This window comes from Gavialis gangeticus, unplaced genomic scaffold, assembly GCF_001723915.1.
Source record: "Gavialis gangeticus isolate Ggan-Ray unplaced genomic scaffold, GavGan_comp1, whole genome shotgun sequence".
Lineage (NCBI taxonomy): Eukaryota > Metazoa > Chordata > Crocodylia > Gavialidae > Gavialis > Gavialis gangeticus.
The window spans coordinates 61272630-61290348 of record NW_017729033.1 but is presented as its reverse complement, the minus strand read 5'-3'; the positions used below and the strand labels follow the sequence as shown (position 1 = coordinate 61290348).

At 41.4% G+C, this 17719-nt stretch overlaps 1 protein-coding gene across 1 annotated transcript in view; it reads right to left on the bottom strand.

Moving 5' to 3' along the window:
- The window catches only part of CHRNA9 (cholinergic receptor nicotinic alpha 9 subunit), a 17913-nt gene extending 11680 nt beyond the window's left edge, over positions 1-6233 (bottom strand). The window contains exons 1-4 of the mRNA XM_019525894.1: positions 6164-6233; positions 4868-5013; positions 4002-4156; positions 2990-3522 (exon numbers count right to left, since the gene is read on the bottom strand). Coding sequence (XP_019381439.1) covers positions 2990-3522; positions 4002-4156; positions 4868-5013; positions 6164-6233 — 904 coding nt within the window. The remainder of the gene's footprint in view (positions 1-2989; positions 3523-4001; positions 4157-4867; positions 5014-6163) is intronic.
- Positions 6234-17719: the final 11486 nt, after the last annotated feature.

The following is a 17719-nucleotide window of genomic DNA, read 5'->3' as shown; positions in this document are numbered from 1 at the left end:
TCAATGAGGTAAGGAGACTAGTTCGGGAGGCACTGAAGTCCTGGAGGGCAGGGGAGTTGGGAGTCCAGGAAGAATGGTTGTTCCTTAAGGAGATGATCCTCCAAGCTCTAAGGATGACAATCCCCATGAGGATCAAAGGGGGCAGGAGTACTCAAAAGCCCCCATGGCTCACCAAAAGCATTCACTAATGTCTCAAAGCTAAAAAGGAGGCATACACGCAATGGAAGGGAGGGGCCATCACCAAAGAGGATTATACCTCCATTGCCTGAGATTGTAGGGGGGCTGTTAGGAAGGCTAAGGCAGAGATGGAACTAGGACTAGTGACCCGGATCAAGGATAACAAGAAGTCCTTTTTTAAATACATAGGGGGTAAAAAGAAGGTACTAGGTAACATAGGGCTTCTGCAGGATACACTAGGAAACCTGATGGTCACACCAGACGACAAAGCTAACCTCTTTGACCATTTCTTTACCTCCATCTTTTTGAGCAGGGACCAGGGCATTCCCCCCACTGGGATCCCCGATGGACCCAGGGGAGCCGCGGCCAGGCCCAGGGTCAGTGAGGACCTAGTCAGGGAACTTCTGGTGGGTTCTGCTGTTCAAGTCAGCAGGTCCTGATGATCTCCATCCCAGAGTGCTGAGGGAATTAGCAGAGGTCATTGCGGGACCCCTGGCACGGCTTTATGAGCCCTCATGGTGTTCTGGTGAGGTGTCAGAGGACTGGGAAAGGGTCAATGTGGTTCCCATTTTCAAAAAAGGGAGGAAGGAGGACCCAGGAAACTATAGGCCTGTTAGTCTTACCTCAGTCCTGGGTAAGCTTTTTGAGAGAATTATCCTGGCACATGTCCACGAGGGGCCACCAGGGGAGATTATGCTTAGGGGCAACCAACATGGGTTCATTAGAGGCAGGTCCTGTCAGACCAACCTTGTGGCCTTCTATGACCAGGTCACAAAATCCTTGGATGCAGGTGTCACAGTGGATGTAGTTTTTCTGGACTTTAGAAAGGCCTTTGACACTCCTTCTCACCCCATTCTCATTAAGAAATTAGGCTACTATGGCATCAATGCCTACACAGTCAGATGGGTCACAAATTGGCTGGAGGGCCGCACCCAGAGAGTGGTGGTGGATGAGTCTTTCTTGACCTGGAGGGATGTGGGTAGTGGGATCCCCCAGGGCTTAGTCCTCGGACCCGCACTGTCCAAGAAGCAGGTCCAAGGAGGTGATCCTCCCCCTCTATGTGACACTGGTCAGGCCGCAGTTGGAGTACTGCATCCAGTTCTGGGCGCTGCATTCCAGGAGGCATGTGGACAGCATTGAGAGGGTCCAGAGGAGGGCCACTCACATGATCAAGGGGTAGCAAGGCAGGTCCTACGAGGGGAGGTCTCGGGACCTGAACCTGTTCAGCCTCCACAAGAAAAGGCTGAGGGGATCTGGTGGCCATCTACAAACTGGCCAAGGGGGACCAGCAGGCAATGGGAGAGTCCCTGTTCCCCCAAGCATTACCGGGAGTAACGAGGAATAATGGCCATAAGTTGACCGAGAGTAGATTCAGGCTAGACATTGGGAAGCACTACTTCACAGTCAGGGTGGTAAGGATCTGGAACCAACTTCCAAGGGAAGTGAGCTCGCTCCTACCCTGGGGGTCTTCAAAAGGAGGCTAGATGATCACCTAGCCGGGGTCATTTGACCCCAGCATTCTTTCCTGCCCATGGCAGGGGTTCGGACTTGATGATCTGCTCAGGCTCCTTCCAACCCTACCTACCTACTCTGAAACCTCTCATTTAAAAAATGTATATATATACACACACACATTTTTTAAACTAGGTGTTTGGGAGTGTGAATATTAATATATATATATTCATGGATAGATATATATAGATATATAGATATATATATAGGGATTGAAAAAGTGTGAGAATTTAATTTTAAATTTATATATAATTAAAATAAAAATTAAATTAAGTTTAAAATTACAAACTTTAAAATAAAAAAATTGAATTTCCAGATTCTTTCAGTCCCTACAAATTCACAATGTCAGTACATATACACACCAAATTTGAAACACCTCTTCCTAATGCATTACCTCATATGAGTTATAAGACTTATCTGTCAATGGAGCCCACACAAGCAAATGGAAAACAGGATTTCCACAGGTGCAAGTGACCCTGAGTATGTCTGTAGTTGGGAACTAAGCAGGAAGGACTATGGAAGGGTGCAGGAAGCAAAGAGTATCAGGAGGGGGAGCTGAGGGGCAGCTCAGTTGTGCAGGAGGGGAAGGCACGTATTAGTGCTCCTGTATTTATTCTGCCATCAGCTATGAATCAAGAGAAGGAGTCCTGGTACTTCAAGGAACTTGTTTGTACTGTAGGCAACCTCAGTTTCTATAGAGCCTAACGGGTCTTCAGTTTCTTAAATCTGACCACTTAGTCATAGCCTGAGAGTGGACTGTATAATTTATGGGAAGTAGGTATGTGCAACTACAGCATAACTAGAAGTCCTTTGCAGCATACCAGTTCCATATTGTATAAAAAGGGCTCTCCCCCCTGCAGATAAACTCCCCCTTCACTTCCAACTTACAACTCACCATATACTTCTCCTCATTTTCCAGACATCACATTTAAATCCAATGAATCACTAAACCAGTTCTGGGTGCACTATGGCATTTCTCAGTCAATAACTGGCCTGGAATAGTTTGTATATATGCTGGGACCACACCTTGAAACAATACAACTGATTGTGTGTTTAACGTTATGTACATTACAGCTTGGTTCTTAGCATAATCATGTATTACCACTCGGTGCAAAATAATCTTGTCACAAAACTTCAATGTACTTTTACAAATTCAATTCACTTTAAGTACTACACAGGGTTTTGGAAACTTGCATCACAACATTTATCTTTCCAGGTTCCGTTAGAGATATGTTGTCTTCCTGACACAAAAAAACCCCTCTACTATTAATAAGCCTTGATAAAAGCATGATATACTCACCTATCAAGGGTACATTTTCTGAAGGAGGCATGATTTCTGCAACCATTAGCTGAAATACAGTCAACGCTAGGAGAACTGTAACGCCTAAAGACACTTTTTCTCCAGAGTCAGCAGGAAGGTAGAATCCCAGTGGAGCCAAAAAAGATATCAAAACACAAGGGAGCAGCAGGTTAAATATATAAAAGGAAGACTTCCTCTTCAAAATGAGTGTGAATGTAACATCTGGATAAGGCTCAGAGCAACAGCCATACATAATTACATTCTTAATAGCTGGCATGCCATGAATCTCCCACTCCACATCTTCTATAAAGTCAGATAGGTCTCCACTGTCCAGTGCATTAATGATGTCAACCTGATTACCATTGTAGGTCCAGGAACCAAAGGTAAGGTTGCACTGCTGACTATCAAAGGGAAAATAAGACACATCCACCACACATGAGCTCTTTGTTATAGCTGGTGCATCCCAAGTAATTTTTCCATCATATCTCAACACAACATTTGTATTCACTGGGTCTGAAAAGGCGTCATCGGCCCTAAAAAGATGATATAACAACAACAGTAAAGGCTGCTAAATTAGAATAGCATATAGGCCACACATTCAGAATACTGATTTCACTTCATTGACTTATATTTAATGTTGTAATGAACTGGCAATTACATACAGATTCCATCATTGGGTGGATTCAGAATTACTGAGCAATGTGCCAAAGACTAGTGTTGCTACTTGAAATCTTCTTGCAGCTCAAGCAATAAGGGCTCTGCTTTTAGAAAAGTGGGGGGAATTGCGCTGTATTCCTGACCTGACTATAAAAGCTCAAAGTAGCAGCAGTCACAAACCTCTGAGTGAAGAAAGATGATCTCACTGTTCTGGGCACAGCCAGGAGATCAGGATTCAGTTGCCCACACCTATGGCTGACCCTCATCTCATGGCAACTAAAATTATTCCTTCTTTAGAATTACTCCATTCAAACTACTGCTGCAGCTAAGTTAACAAACTTTCAATTATACTTACTTGTTATACAGGACAATATCTGGTCTCCATACGAGATTGCTAGGAATCCTGATAGAATCTAACCCATCATATTTGTCTTTGTCCCACTTGAGATATGCATCATACCAGCTTTGTCGAATCCATAAGTAGGCAATCAAAATTTGGTTTCTTTCATCCTACAAAGAAAGATAATATTTATAAACATTTCTAATTCGTGACTCAGCAATAATGCACTTTTGATTCAGGTCAAGTTCACTTGATTCAGAAGGTGATGATATCTTCTGTAGTTCAAGAAATCTATGCTACCATGTAAGAGGTACCAATTACCTATCACTTACACTGAAGTCTCTGAAAGTTTTGGGAGACTGGTACGGTATGTGCACGTTAGTTTAGAATTTAATCACCTGTAATTTTCACCACCCTATCCACATATATTCTCCATTGCCTTGAAAGTAAAATCTGGCGAAGTTATCTGATGGCTGAAACAGTGATTTTAGAAGCTAGTTACCACCTTTAATATTACTTCTGGAAAACAACTGATAAGCCATAGGGGTAAAAAAAAGAAATCAGGGGGTTTTTTGGATTAGTATAATGGGAAAAATCAGAAATGCTTTGAGGCAGAAATATTCAATATCCAGTCATTATTTACTAAAGGCTAGTCATTTATAAACTAGCTGCGGGTGTGTTGTAAATGGACGAGTATATATTAGAAACAGGAGAACATAAAAACTGTGAGAAAACATTGCTAAAGTTATTATAGGAAAATGTAAAATGTTCTCACTTCAAAGGAAAATGTGAAATCTTAAATTCTGAAACTCATGCAGTTCTACAGCTTACAACCAATAGACTTGTGCATGTCTAGAATATGGAACTGTCTTGCTACTCACCATATCTTTAATTTGGGACAACGTGATCTGAAGAGTAACATTCAGTACTGTATCTGTATCTTCCACTGGTCTTAGAGCATTTGAATAGTCTTCAAACAGTTCATTAAACAGCATCTGAGCATATTTTCCATGTGCTGATTCTACAGCTACATAAAATAAGTCTATTCAGTATACCAAATAAGCACTGCACAATATCAGAAAAAGCAGACTGTGTCCAGAACTCCAAACACTACCTAATACTTTTATATGCTGCCAGCCAGATATGATATAGTGTATATAATACTATCTAATCTAGAAAAACTATATGTAGGAAAGCTGGTGAGATGATGCAAATGAGAAAGTCATTAATTTGTAGAAACTAAGTAGATATTATAAAATAAGTGTTTCACACTCGCATTGAATTACACTTTGCCCTACTACAGCATCCATACCTTGTGAAGTCTTTACATATGAAGATAAATATAATTATTCCTATTTTATGTATGAGGGAAAATAAAGTGCAGAGAGATTAAATGACATACTTGCTGAGCTAGAAACAGAAAGACTAACTTCTACTCCTGCTTTCTAGTAACCGTCAAAGACTACTCATAAATCACTCAATACAATAATTGTACTGTTTTTGCTCAACAAACTTGAAATGAATTTTGTTCGTTATTTGACTGATGTGTAGAGATGGTTACATAATTATGAAATGCATTAAAAATAATTTCTTTTCAAGTGAATTTTAGAAATGTTTTTCAAACAATATATTTAAAAGAAAATTCCATTATCCATCCTGCTTTTTTTTAAATCAGCTAATCCACTGACAAACTCTTTAAAATAATCTCTTCATTGTGCCAGAATGATTTGTGCAATACAATTTCTCTCAATTGTACTACATTATCATTTAATGGATCCTTTGATTTCAAAAAAATCAAGGGACAAGGATGTTAACAAATGTATGGCCTATCCAAATGCCAATCTACACAATGTAGGCAAAAAGTATTTTAGAGTACTTCCACTTTTACCTTCCTGGCAACTTTCTGGACTAGCTCCATTAGTGTAATTAAGAAAAAACTCCTACTATATTGAAACAACCCCAAGGGCATTTAGATTTGACAATGCATGATCAAAAAGCAGTTAAACTATTGTAATATTTATACATTAATGAGATAATATAAATCAAAACATAGAAGAGGATCCACTGATACTGAACTTTAAGCTTTGTACGCTCCAAACCATGAAGGCAGTGGATACATGAAAGGAGGCAGGATCAGATTCTTGGTTTGGTACTTTGGTTCTGAAAAATGCTCTTACCTCTGAAGATCAATGCTGTGAAAACCAACCAAAGATAGCAGCAGCAGAAGGGTAATCTGTTTGTCTTCATTTCTGAACCATGCAGTAACTCTGCTCATCCACAGGCACAGAAAGATTGTTTTCACCTTCCAAAGCTGTAAGGAAGGTTAGTTGCACAGAAGTGCAAGAGCAGTGGAGACACTGATGTGTTGTTACTAAGACCTCTGTGCTCAAGAGCAGCCAGAGTCCTGGGTCCTCACTGGAAGCTATCTATGGCCACTCTCTTTTTTTTCCTGGGTGCTGAATGTACACTGCTCTCCTGGTAACCTGAGAACTGCCCCATTTGATGCTGAGTGAGAAAGCAGGCAGATGGGATATCATGAGAAACACTTTGTGTCACAGGGTCACTTTTTTCTTATGGTTAATGCATTATTAGAAAGTCAGTATATGGAGAAGAGTGCATTTAGACTCCCTCACTAGAGGCCAGATCTTACCTTTGCTAGAAAAACCCTTAGTCTGGATGCCCCAACGCTGACAAAACAGCATGTTTCTCAGCTTACATCATTCAGTGAAGGGGTGTTGCTGTGCCAGCAAAAAAACTCTTTTCTCATCACATGCTGAATCTGCATTAAATGGGCTCTGCCAGCCTGACTGTAGTAGCAGAGACTTCTCTAGTGTAGACAAACTCTAAGTTACTACTACTCAGCATAAAGAACAGTGATCAGATTCTGCCACCATTTTTCCAGGACAGCAGAACTCCACTTTCAATGAAAAACACTTTTATGTATGTGTATATACAAGCATACATACACATCCAGTGTAAACAGCCTATGGTGTTTTGTTGCATCTATTACCTAGATGACACCTAAAATCTCACATACGTCTGAGAGCCTGAGATTTACTCCAGTTTGTAAACTACTTCAAAACTCTCTCAGGCATTTGCACGTTCATCTAATCCTAGTGATGTATAGCAGATACTCATCATTAATCTTTTATTTCTATTCCCCAGACTGTTGGCCAAAGAAGTTTGTCAAATTTTAGCCTACTGCCATTGTAGATAACTTTTGACAGAAAGAAGGAAGTGGAGGTGGAGAATGACTCTCTCCTTTCTATATAGAAGCAGCCAGTTTTAAGAATCTATCCCCAGGGTTCAGCAGTATGCAGTAAATCATAATCTTTTGCATTGCTGTAAAACTGGCTATAAGGAATGCCATTTCAGCTGAAAATGCAAAAGGAAATGCAGAGAGACAGAACGAAATCACCAACATTAGAAATTAGGCAGGACATTTCTGCTTTGTGACATAAGATTAAACACTACTGGTCTATTCACACCACTTGTGAACTAAGCTTCATACAAAAAACAATTTCCTTATAGTAGTATTATCAGTATTCAGTGTTTGTGCTCTGTCCAGCTACATAAATCAGTAGACTTGAGGCCACACATTTAATAGCTAAGCAGTAAATGTCAGTGTAACAGGAATCCATCTCTGTTACATCATTTTCTGAATTCCCAAAAGGGAAAAAAAGTTAGAAATAGTTTAAAAGTGAGAGCGGTCAAGGTAGCTCTTGGGTGATATGAAATGTGTGGCTTTTTCCATGGGAAGCAAAGCTATACAGAGTTTAAGGTGATAGAGCTGAAAGAGTTATTGGATATGGTCAGGTCAGTATGATCTCAGAAGATAACATTAGTCTGTAATCTATTTGTCATGATGCCTGGGAGTAGCTACTGTTGCTTATTCTAATTACCCTAGAATGAAGACTGCTGCTCCTCAAAGCATTCTGCTCCAACCACTACTCATGCCAGGGCTAAGTCCGCTTTGCAACAGACTGTACTGACAGCTGTACTTATAATATGTATATGATAAAAGTTATACCTCTATTAAAACTGAATAGTATATGCCATGCAGCCTTTTAAAGTATATTCTACTATGTATTTTCAATTTATTCTGCATAAATGTCATTTATCGTTTACTATGAAATCCTAAATGGATGATCAAGAAATTATAAAGAGTTAACACTGCACAAAAGAATCAGTTCTAACAGTCATGTTTCACACACACACACACACACACACACACACACACCCTTCTACATTGTTCTCATAGTATTTACATACAAATTTCAGGTTTTGAATCCAGTGCTCATTTGCCCATCTCACAGTAATGATTGCATTGACACTTCTGTCTCCCTGTAGCCTAGACTATAACTGAAAATTATCATGTGTCTTTGCATCTGAACAAACCAAGAGTGGAACAGAATAGCAGAAAGGTAGGAATGATAAACCTATACATTCTCAGCTGCCTGGACAGATATTAAAAACATTATTTTACAAAAATCTGTAAGTATTTGCCTTAAGTAGCCTGTGTCACCCTAAAGTTTAGAAGAGTTGTCCCCCACAACCACATGTTCCATAACATGGGATTTCAGTAAAACTAAACCCAGGTAACAAGCAGGTGGCCTTATTAACTTGCCCCAAGACCTATGGGATAATATTAGGGAGACTACAGAGAAGGAACTCACATCATCACTCTCCCCCCACCAATTGCATGAAGTTTTATTCACTTAAGGATTTAAGTGCATACATTTTGTTTTCTTCCTAGTAAACTGTGGGCACATCTACACATGCAGTTAATGCACCTGAATTTTCTGTGCAGAAAATTCAGATGCATTAAATTGTGCCTGGGCATGCATCTGAATGTGTCTCCATGTAGGGAACAAATTTGCTCCCAACAGGAGCAGTTCAGTCAGGGGCTGTGCCTACCCTGCTCTGCCCCACTACTGTTTGTGCTCTGTCTGGCTACATAAATCATTAAGAATTGAGGCCACAAGGGGAGCTACAGGTGCCCGCCCTAGGCTGACGAACACTGGGGCCAGTTCCAATCTCCACACGGCTGGGAGGCAACTGCCCCCAGAGGTGGGATAGCTTCTCCTGCCCCACGGAGATCGGGGCTCTGACCCTCTGTTTCCTGGGCTACCCTGAGCCAGTCAAGGCTACATGTGTACTTTGGCACATTACTTAATGCACCGTTTTTCTAATGCCTGTATGTACTGGTACTAGGAAAAAGCACATTAAACTAATTTCATGTGCAATAATTGCTACTCATGTAGACAGTGACACTTTAATGTGCATTGAACTAGTCTAATGCACAATAAAGCATCTTGTGTAGATGCACCCTCCATGTAGGAAAACAATTTTACACAGAGGGATGCATCTGACTCTCAGTCACTCTAATCCTACTTTCTCTTTCCTACCTTTGCCAGGAGTCAGTTACACAACTGTCACATCCAGGCACAGGGCAAGGAGTGGGGTAAAACTTTGGAGAGGCACATATGTCAACAAGCTGGAAAAACTGAAATAGTCTGCAGGGAACAGTTTTGCAAGCCAGAAAAGAGCCATCAGCAACAATAACATAATGGGTTCAATAAGGACGATTTGGAAATTCACAATTATTACTAAAAAATAAATTCTGCCCATTAGGGGTGTGCAGAATGGGCCATATTCAATTTGGATTCAGCCCAAATAAGGGACAGTGATTCGATCTGTTGATTCACATCACTGTCCTGATTTGTTTTGGCTGAATCTGAATCTGAAGATTTGATGCTGATTCAGAGAATCAGTGATTCAGCCATAGACACAGCTTTAAATGTTTTTTCTACATAAATCGAAGTACCAGGTGTGGTTCGTGAATGCTGCGATGGTGGGGCAGATGGAGAGTCCCACAGGAGTGCAGGGAGGGCCCCCCGCAAGCTCAGCAGCAGACCTGGAAGTGGACCAGAAGTACCTCTGGTCCACTTCCAGGTCCACTGCTGAGCATGCAGGTACCTCCCGCGCCGCACCCTCCCAGCTTGATGATCAGCCACAGGGGGACCCTGGGTGCCCCCTCAGACCCAGGAGGCACCAGTCACTGAACTAGGGGGCAGGGGGAGGGTCCAGTGTCCAGCATGCTGGGGACACCCCTGTGCTCCTGTGGGACACTCCAACTGCCCCACCATCTCAGCATTCATGAGCTGCCTGGTACCTTGAGGTATATAGAAAAAACATTTACAGCTGTGTCTATGTCTGAATCACTGAATCTCTCCAAATCGATTCAGAGGGTTTCAATTCGATTCAGAGAGATTAAAGGGTCTCCTGATTCAATTTGGATTCAGAGATTCAGCCGCCAAATTGGGCCAAATCTTCGCCGAATCAAATCAGCGACTGACGCTTCACACAGCCTTACTGTCCATGTAAGCTTCCATGATGAACAATACATGGAATATGTGGGAACACGTTTTATTCTTTTTTATATATAAACACACCTGCTTCTCTTAATTATGAGATGCTGCATGGTGTACACACACACACACACACAGGTATTCTTAGAGAATAAGGGCATAAAGCATTTAACAAAATACCAGTATGAATGATGGAGACTTTACTAGCACTACTTTGTTACATTCATCTGGTATTTACTCTGTGATTTACATTAGAATGCCTCTAATGCAAACAGACTGTCCAAAAATAAAACCCTCATTTTGCATTCCTCAAACTGTATCACAAACATTTTATAACATTTTTATTATTATACAGTTATTTTAGATTTGAGATATGGAAATGAAACCGGAATTTTTAGGAAACAACTGTTTATTTATAGTTTGCTCCATGGCAACACTATTCCCAGGAACTAGTCTCCCCAAATAAGCCACACACACACACAAAACTCCTCCTCTTCAAATTTGAATGAATGTTAAACATATTAACAAGCTGTTGTTGTTCTCCATTTGCACAATAGGAGATGATGCTACAAAACCATGAATTTGTACAAAATGCAAAGAAGCAGCTTAAAAAATATCTAAAAAATAATAAGCTTTTAGAAGTTGGAATGAAATCAATCTTTTCTAAATCCAGACCCTTTCAGGGAAATTTAAGTTATTTCATTACAGCGTATCAACCAGTAGATGGCCCTGTTAACCATCCCACTTATTTCCCCAGGCATTCAAGATGACTCTGTTTATCTTGTAAAGATCATATCATATTATTTTAATCTATTTTGATTAATTTCACCAAGTGATTATTTGCCTCACACTGATCTAAGCCAAAGCAGAGACAAGATGTTCTGACAAATAAGAAATAAGATAAGTAGAAGAAACAAAACTACTTTGTGGCTGAATTTGGCTCTTTGGTTTGTCTAATCCATTGTATTGTAAGATGGCTTCAGCATAGACAAACATAATTAGCGCTGACAGCTGTATAATTTAAGACAGTTTTTGCTGCTACAGACAATAGTTAAGAGTCACAGGGCCCAATGTATGACTCTTGTAGCTGGATACTATTTTTGAATATTTGACTTTGTAAGCAAGTATATGATTCTGTTTATGGACAGGACATCGTGTTTTTCTTTGTGTATCCTTTGGGAGTGGTGCTGGCCCCTACCCTGGGGGTCTTTAAGAAGAGGCTGGATGCCTACCTGGCTGGACTCATTTGAGTCCCGTTTCTTGTTTTGGGGTTTTGTTGTTCTCCCGCCCTGGCGGGGGGTCGGGCTAGAAGATCTACTAGGTCCCTTCCGACCCTAAATCTATGAAACTATGAAACTATGGATTGACCTATGAAACATGCACTGAGCTTACTACATGTAAATTATTTTACATGTTGATAAGTCTTCATGGATCAAGGCAAGCTGACACAAAAATTCCTGGATTGACACATTAAAGACATCAAAGTAAGGTTTAGCTGATCATGTACTTTGATTAGAGATTTAGTTATGGATAAGGGGAAAAAAATGAAAGAAAATTAGTCCATGCAACTCCAGATTATGTAAGTAAACAGCCATTCAGTACAACATCATCCATTAGACACATAAATATGCAATTTTTCTTAAGCAAATGTTTGTAGAGTTTTGTGTGAAAAACCATTTTGCAGCCTTTTTGTCTCAATTAGGTTTTTAACAAGAGTTCAAGCTCTACACTGGAAACCTTCCAAATATTATACCATGACAGGCCCTAAGACTGTCTGTGCCATTTACAATCAAAATACCTTCCATAAGGGAAGAACAAACAGATTGGTTTCCAAGCACAGTTTGTGAGAAGCATCTCACAGTCTGCTCCTGCTTACATTCCTGCCAGTTTTCTCTCCCTTAAAGCTGTTGTGTTCTTATCCTTTGCAGCTTTTACTACCACATCTCCTCTTCCAATGGGTCAAGCAACATGCCCACTCTTCACATTCACAGTCTTTTCTCATCAGACTAACTGAAGTCTTAACAAGATTGTGAAGACAGTCTCAGTGCCAGCATTAGGGCCCTATTTCATAAGTAGCATTTTCTACTTGATAGCGTGTGCACATGTGCTTGTCTACCTTATTTGTTCTCACCCACCTACTCCTTGCTACTTCCTTTTCTCTCTTAAAAAATCCCCTGTCTGCTGAAACCAGCGCATTCATTCATATTTTCTCTTGCATACACACAAAAGGGATAGGAAACACATTAGGAAAAGTATTTGCCTCTGTTCAGAATGTCAACCTATGAAACTATGAAAACCTGTATCAGATACTGTGGACTCTTAGCCACACTTACAAAAAAAAGAATAATAATAAGTGGTGCAGTGAGAGTTTGTTTGAAATAAAGGTCCTATCTAGTGAAATATTATTTAGATCCACATAGATTCAGCTTTGCTGTTGGTCTTTCCTTCAGCACTTTAAGCCTTAAAAAGGCACTGTATTATTTGGTCTGCTGCAGAGTATCACATTCATTCTGCTTTTCAGCTGGATATGTATAAACTAACAAACATTTTGTGTCTACTCTTTAAAGACGTTTGATATCCAGCAGCATTAGGAGTGCTGCCTTCACTGCTGAGATCAGAGCGTTTTCTATATACAGCTCTTTCTTATTAGTAGCATACCTATCTTTGTACTATGCCTTTGAATTGTTGATAGTTAGGATCTCTGCTGTTCCAAAAAAAAAATCCCCCAAAAAACAAAAAAAGTAAACCATAAGGAGTAAACACTAGTACAAGATCACAGATCTGGCTTTGACAGCCAGCCAGTAGATTTCAAACAAACTGGGCTACAGAAACATTTCTGTATTACACAGGTGTGAAAAGAACAACTTGAGTGTCTTTCTCTGCCTGACTACTGAAGAACAGAGACCACTACCCTGAAGTAAAAACTGAAACTGTCTCTGCCACAGTCTGAAACTGGGGACCACCATAGTTTTGACAGCTATAATTCACCAGATAGAGTGTCTATCAGATATTAAAGTGATATTATGCCTGATACTATATGAAGCAGGAGCAAAAGGCATTTTAGTTGCAAACTCAGGACTCAGGAGTCTCAGGAGGGAAAAACGGCCTCCCATTAAAAATAGTACTTCTGTCTTCAGTGTTAGGAAATGCACGATGCCTAGGTTGTCTAGTTTGGGGAACAGAACACTTGTGTTAGATAAGCATGTTCACCAGCATTAGGGAATAAAGAGCACTTTTGCCTACACCCTTACCTTAGTTTCTAAGACTCCAAGACCGCAAAGTCAGAGTGAGCGTCAACATGGACCAAAGTAGTGCACCTGGCAATGCAGGCTGAGTGCCAAAAGATATAGACAACTGAAAAGAAAGAAGATAAATAATAATGTACCAACCAAGCTTTTGACTCTGACTTTAACAGGCAGAGTGCATATAACTCCAAATTCTAAAAGTGAAACGGTTTGCTTGAACCTCATTCATTGACAATTGCTCTACAAAGTTTTGCTTCTATGGTAAAAATCCATATATCTGAAAAAATATACCAAGGTACGTTTGCAGTAGAAAGTTTGGGCTCACCTAATTGTTTCCTCTCTTTAACTAATCATGTCTAACAATCTTCAAGGTAGACTCTCCTTCGTTTCAGAACTTTCACAAGAATACCAAAGCTATGCTGCTGTAGTCAGGGTTTTGAACACCACTTGGAGAACCGCTCCTAAAAACCAGGGTCTTCTGAAACCAACAACGTGAAATTTATAGTCTAACAACAATTACAATTACATATCTGTCATTTAAAAAGAGAAAACTTATTTCACAGAAAGAAAACTGAATTATTCCAGTGCAAGGACTCCTTATTTATGCCTGAGGAACCCCTCCCCCCATTCTATGATGTACAAAACAGTAATTACTTGTTTTGGAGAAACGGAATATTTTTAATAGACTGCAGTTTAATAGTCTGAAAGACATTTCTTAATACTTGTTTCTTAGCTAGCTACATCCTCTAGACTCTCACAGGCTGTTAAATTTGGGGGAGGAGGGGTAAGAAATCTACCCTCTGCTTTTTGGTTGCCCCTTTAAGAGGAAGAGGCAGCACTGGTTAAAAGCAGATTTTGTGACAATAAGACCAGTGTAAATCCTGAAAACCTCTGCTAACTTGAGTAGAATTCTTGTAGCTTTATACCAGAATCATGGGTTTGTACTCAACAGTGCTCAGGTCAGTATCAGTTATGTCTGAAGTACTTTCTAGGCTCCAATACAGAAAGACTTTTCTGAAAAGGATCTGGCCTGAAACATGGGCCTTGGCTACCAATCTGCTGTCTTTTTGGGCACAGTGGCTACAGGCACTATCACAAGCAAGTCAATAAGAAGCCTCCTTAGCTTCATAATACAAACTGCTGGCATTTCCAATTGAGCCTTATGGTAGTAGGACCCAGTTTTAAGGTCCAATTCTACAGTAATATGGCAGGAGAATGCCAATAGGTGCAGAGTGATTGACTGCATTAGTACCGCTGAGACTCAAACTTTTCCATTGATAAAATATTCTAATACCCCAGGCCTATTACTGGAAGCCCTAACTTTAGGCAAGATTTTCTTGATACAGATTCCAAAAAGGAAGGCCAAGCAATAACAGGACTGGAGACAGTGCTGCTTACAGTTAAAAGGATATACAACAGCCACTTCTACATATGGCTTCCATTTCAGCCCTGGGGTCACAAAAATCTTTCATCAGCATTTTTATAAGAACACCTGTAGGCCCTCAGAGAGGAAACACCTTGGCTATTACAGAGCATTTCCATTTATCACTAGTTTCTCTGTCACAGATCCCAGACCTTTCTCCTGGCAGTTGAGAGTAGGATTTAAAAGTATTGTACCAATGATCAATCTATAAGCCATTATGACTGGACACTGTAGGAAGCACTTGCTACCAAACAGGATGTTGTAAAATACTAATAGGTGTACATGTGAAGAAGTTCCTCCCCGCTCTTTCCACTTAAGAATCCCTTCTGTGACAGCAAGGCCCTGACTTCAAGAGCTCAGGCAGCCTGCTGAGCCACTGGCAGGTGGAGGTCAGGGCTAATTGTGGAGTCAGCTGACTCAAGGGACTGGCAGGTGAGGCTAGGCCTGATGAAGGGAGTCACCTGATTGGAAGAGGACTGGGTTTAGACAGACCCTGAAAGTAGGGCTGGCAGTAACATCTTGGAAGCTGGTGAAGAAATATCACCCAGCAGAAAAGTTGCAGTTCCTGAATGGCAGCATGGAGAATAATATCTGAAACATCTGGAGGTTTGGGTAAGAACTAACAGGTTGGAGAAAGCTCCTGGGGACCCAGTGTGGGGGTCCAGAGCCCTGAGAAGGGGGATGAATGACTGAGGCCTGTTGAGAGACTGGATGAGCCCAGAGAGAGAGGGGCTGAGTGCACAGAGGCCTATTGAGAGGCCAGGTGAGCCCTGGGAGAGGGGCTGAGTGTTTGGATGATCTTTGGAAGGCTCAGTGAGCCTAGAGAGAGGAAGTGATCTATGGAGAAATCCAAGAGGGTGGACCCACAGAGATGAGAGGTCTGCCAGCTGGAGGACTGACCCTGGGAATCTCAACTAGCCTGTGCAGGGCCAGAGCTCAGGAGGGGCCAAAGGGTGAAACAGAGTAGACCACAGCAGAGACTGCCACAGCTGGGAGAGCCTGGAGTTACTGAGTGGCCTGAGGCGAAACTAGGGCCTAGGAGAGGTCAAAGGTCCTTGTGTAGCCACAGCCAAGAGGAAGGGATTAAGAGGTGTGCAGCCCAGGATGATGACAGCTGGTGCTAGGTCATCTGATAAGGAGGGATCAAGGTCTGAGAGTGACCTGGAGGCCAGAGTAGAGAACTTAATGAGAGATGGAGCCAGGGTCATGGGACCTGGTGGTTAACAGCCCAGGAAGAGTGTAGGACATCTAGGAGGGAGCCCAGAAAGGGATGAGTAAAATCAGGTAGGCCTGAAGACTAGTCCTGGGTAAGACCTGAAACTGCACCTTGCTGGGGCTACCTGTGGTGGGGCAACCTCCTTGAAATGCCATTCATGGGCTCCAGGGAAAGGTGAGGATGGGGCACTAGAAAACCTCAGTTCCCAGTGCCTTATGGGTTACCCCGGGGAGGGGGAAAGCTAGGGGAGTACACCCCAAAAGAAAAGCTCTTGGTCAAAGAAGACCAGGACCACGTGGGTCCAGTGACCCAGTGAGGTTCCAGGAAGGTGCTGGGCCAGTGAAGCCTGGCAAGGGGGCTGGCAGCCCAGGGTGTGGTTGTGCAAGACCAAGGGATCTGAGGGATTGGAATGAGGTGCGAGATACCAAAGGGTTGAAGGCCCAGAGAGGTGTTGCATCAGCAATTAGTAGAACACCTGTAAGGATGCCGCCTGCGAGGCATGGTGTAGGGCAGGTATGGAGCCATGCAACTAGCCCATAAGGCCAAGACCACAATCCAGATGGTAACTGTAAAAAGGCCAGGGTAAGCTCCTGCACTATGTATATCAATTAAGATCAAGGTATGGCAGACAAGAGCTGGGTAGACTGTCCATAGAGCAGGATATTTAAAAAAAAATTGGGGTACCCTGTGACACCCTGCCTTTCTTGAAGAGGCAAAGAAATGGAATAACAATATGAATGCTTTTATAAAGCTAAAAATTAAAAGTTCCACATTTTCACATGAGTATTTATTCACCAATATATTTCATTAAGATGTACTAAATAGGCCAGTCAGCAATGGGCAAGAGTGATGCAAAGGTTTAGTCTTTACATTCTGGTATTACACAATACTGTAAACACAAAATTACCATGCTGACTTCAATGTAAGAATGACATTTATAAGACAACGCCCCCACACCTCGCCCCCCAATAATTAGATTCTATATAGGGAAAATTTATAAATTTGATATAATTTTTCAGGTATACAAACTATTGGAGCTTTGTCTTGAATTTGTCCCCTTCTCACTGCTATAGCAGGGATAATAAATCTGGGAGGGTCAGGTAGCTCCTTTGCCTTCTGTCCCCACCCAGTTTCTGCCACCTGCAGCCCTTCCCCTCTCCTTACAATCAGACCCTGCTCTATCTGAGCACATGGAAGGAAGGAACAAATTTGAAAAAACTGACCTTGAAATAAAAATAGCTGTAGCAGTTTGCATGTAGTACCCATAGATTTAGTTCACCCAGAAATTATACTTTTTTTTTTTAAACTGCTGGAAGTTTTAGCACAGGTACGCCATAAACTCATTTTAAAGTAAGCTTTAGCACTTACTTAGAGAGAGTACAATTTTATTTTTGTTTTAATTTTCCGTGGTCCAAGCCAAATCAATTCCAAATCCGTAAGTCAGTCCAGAACCATAAGTGGCCCTACTACTGGCAAAC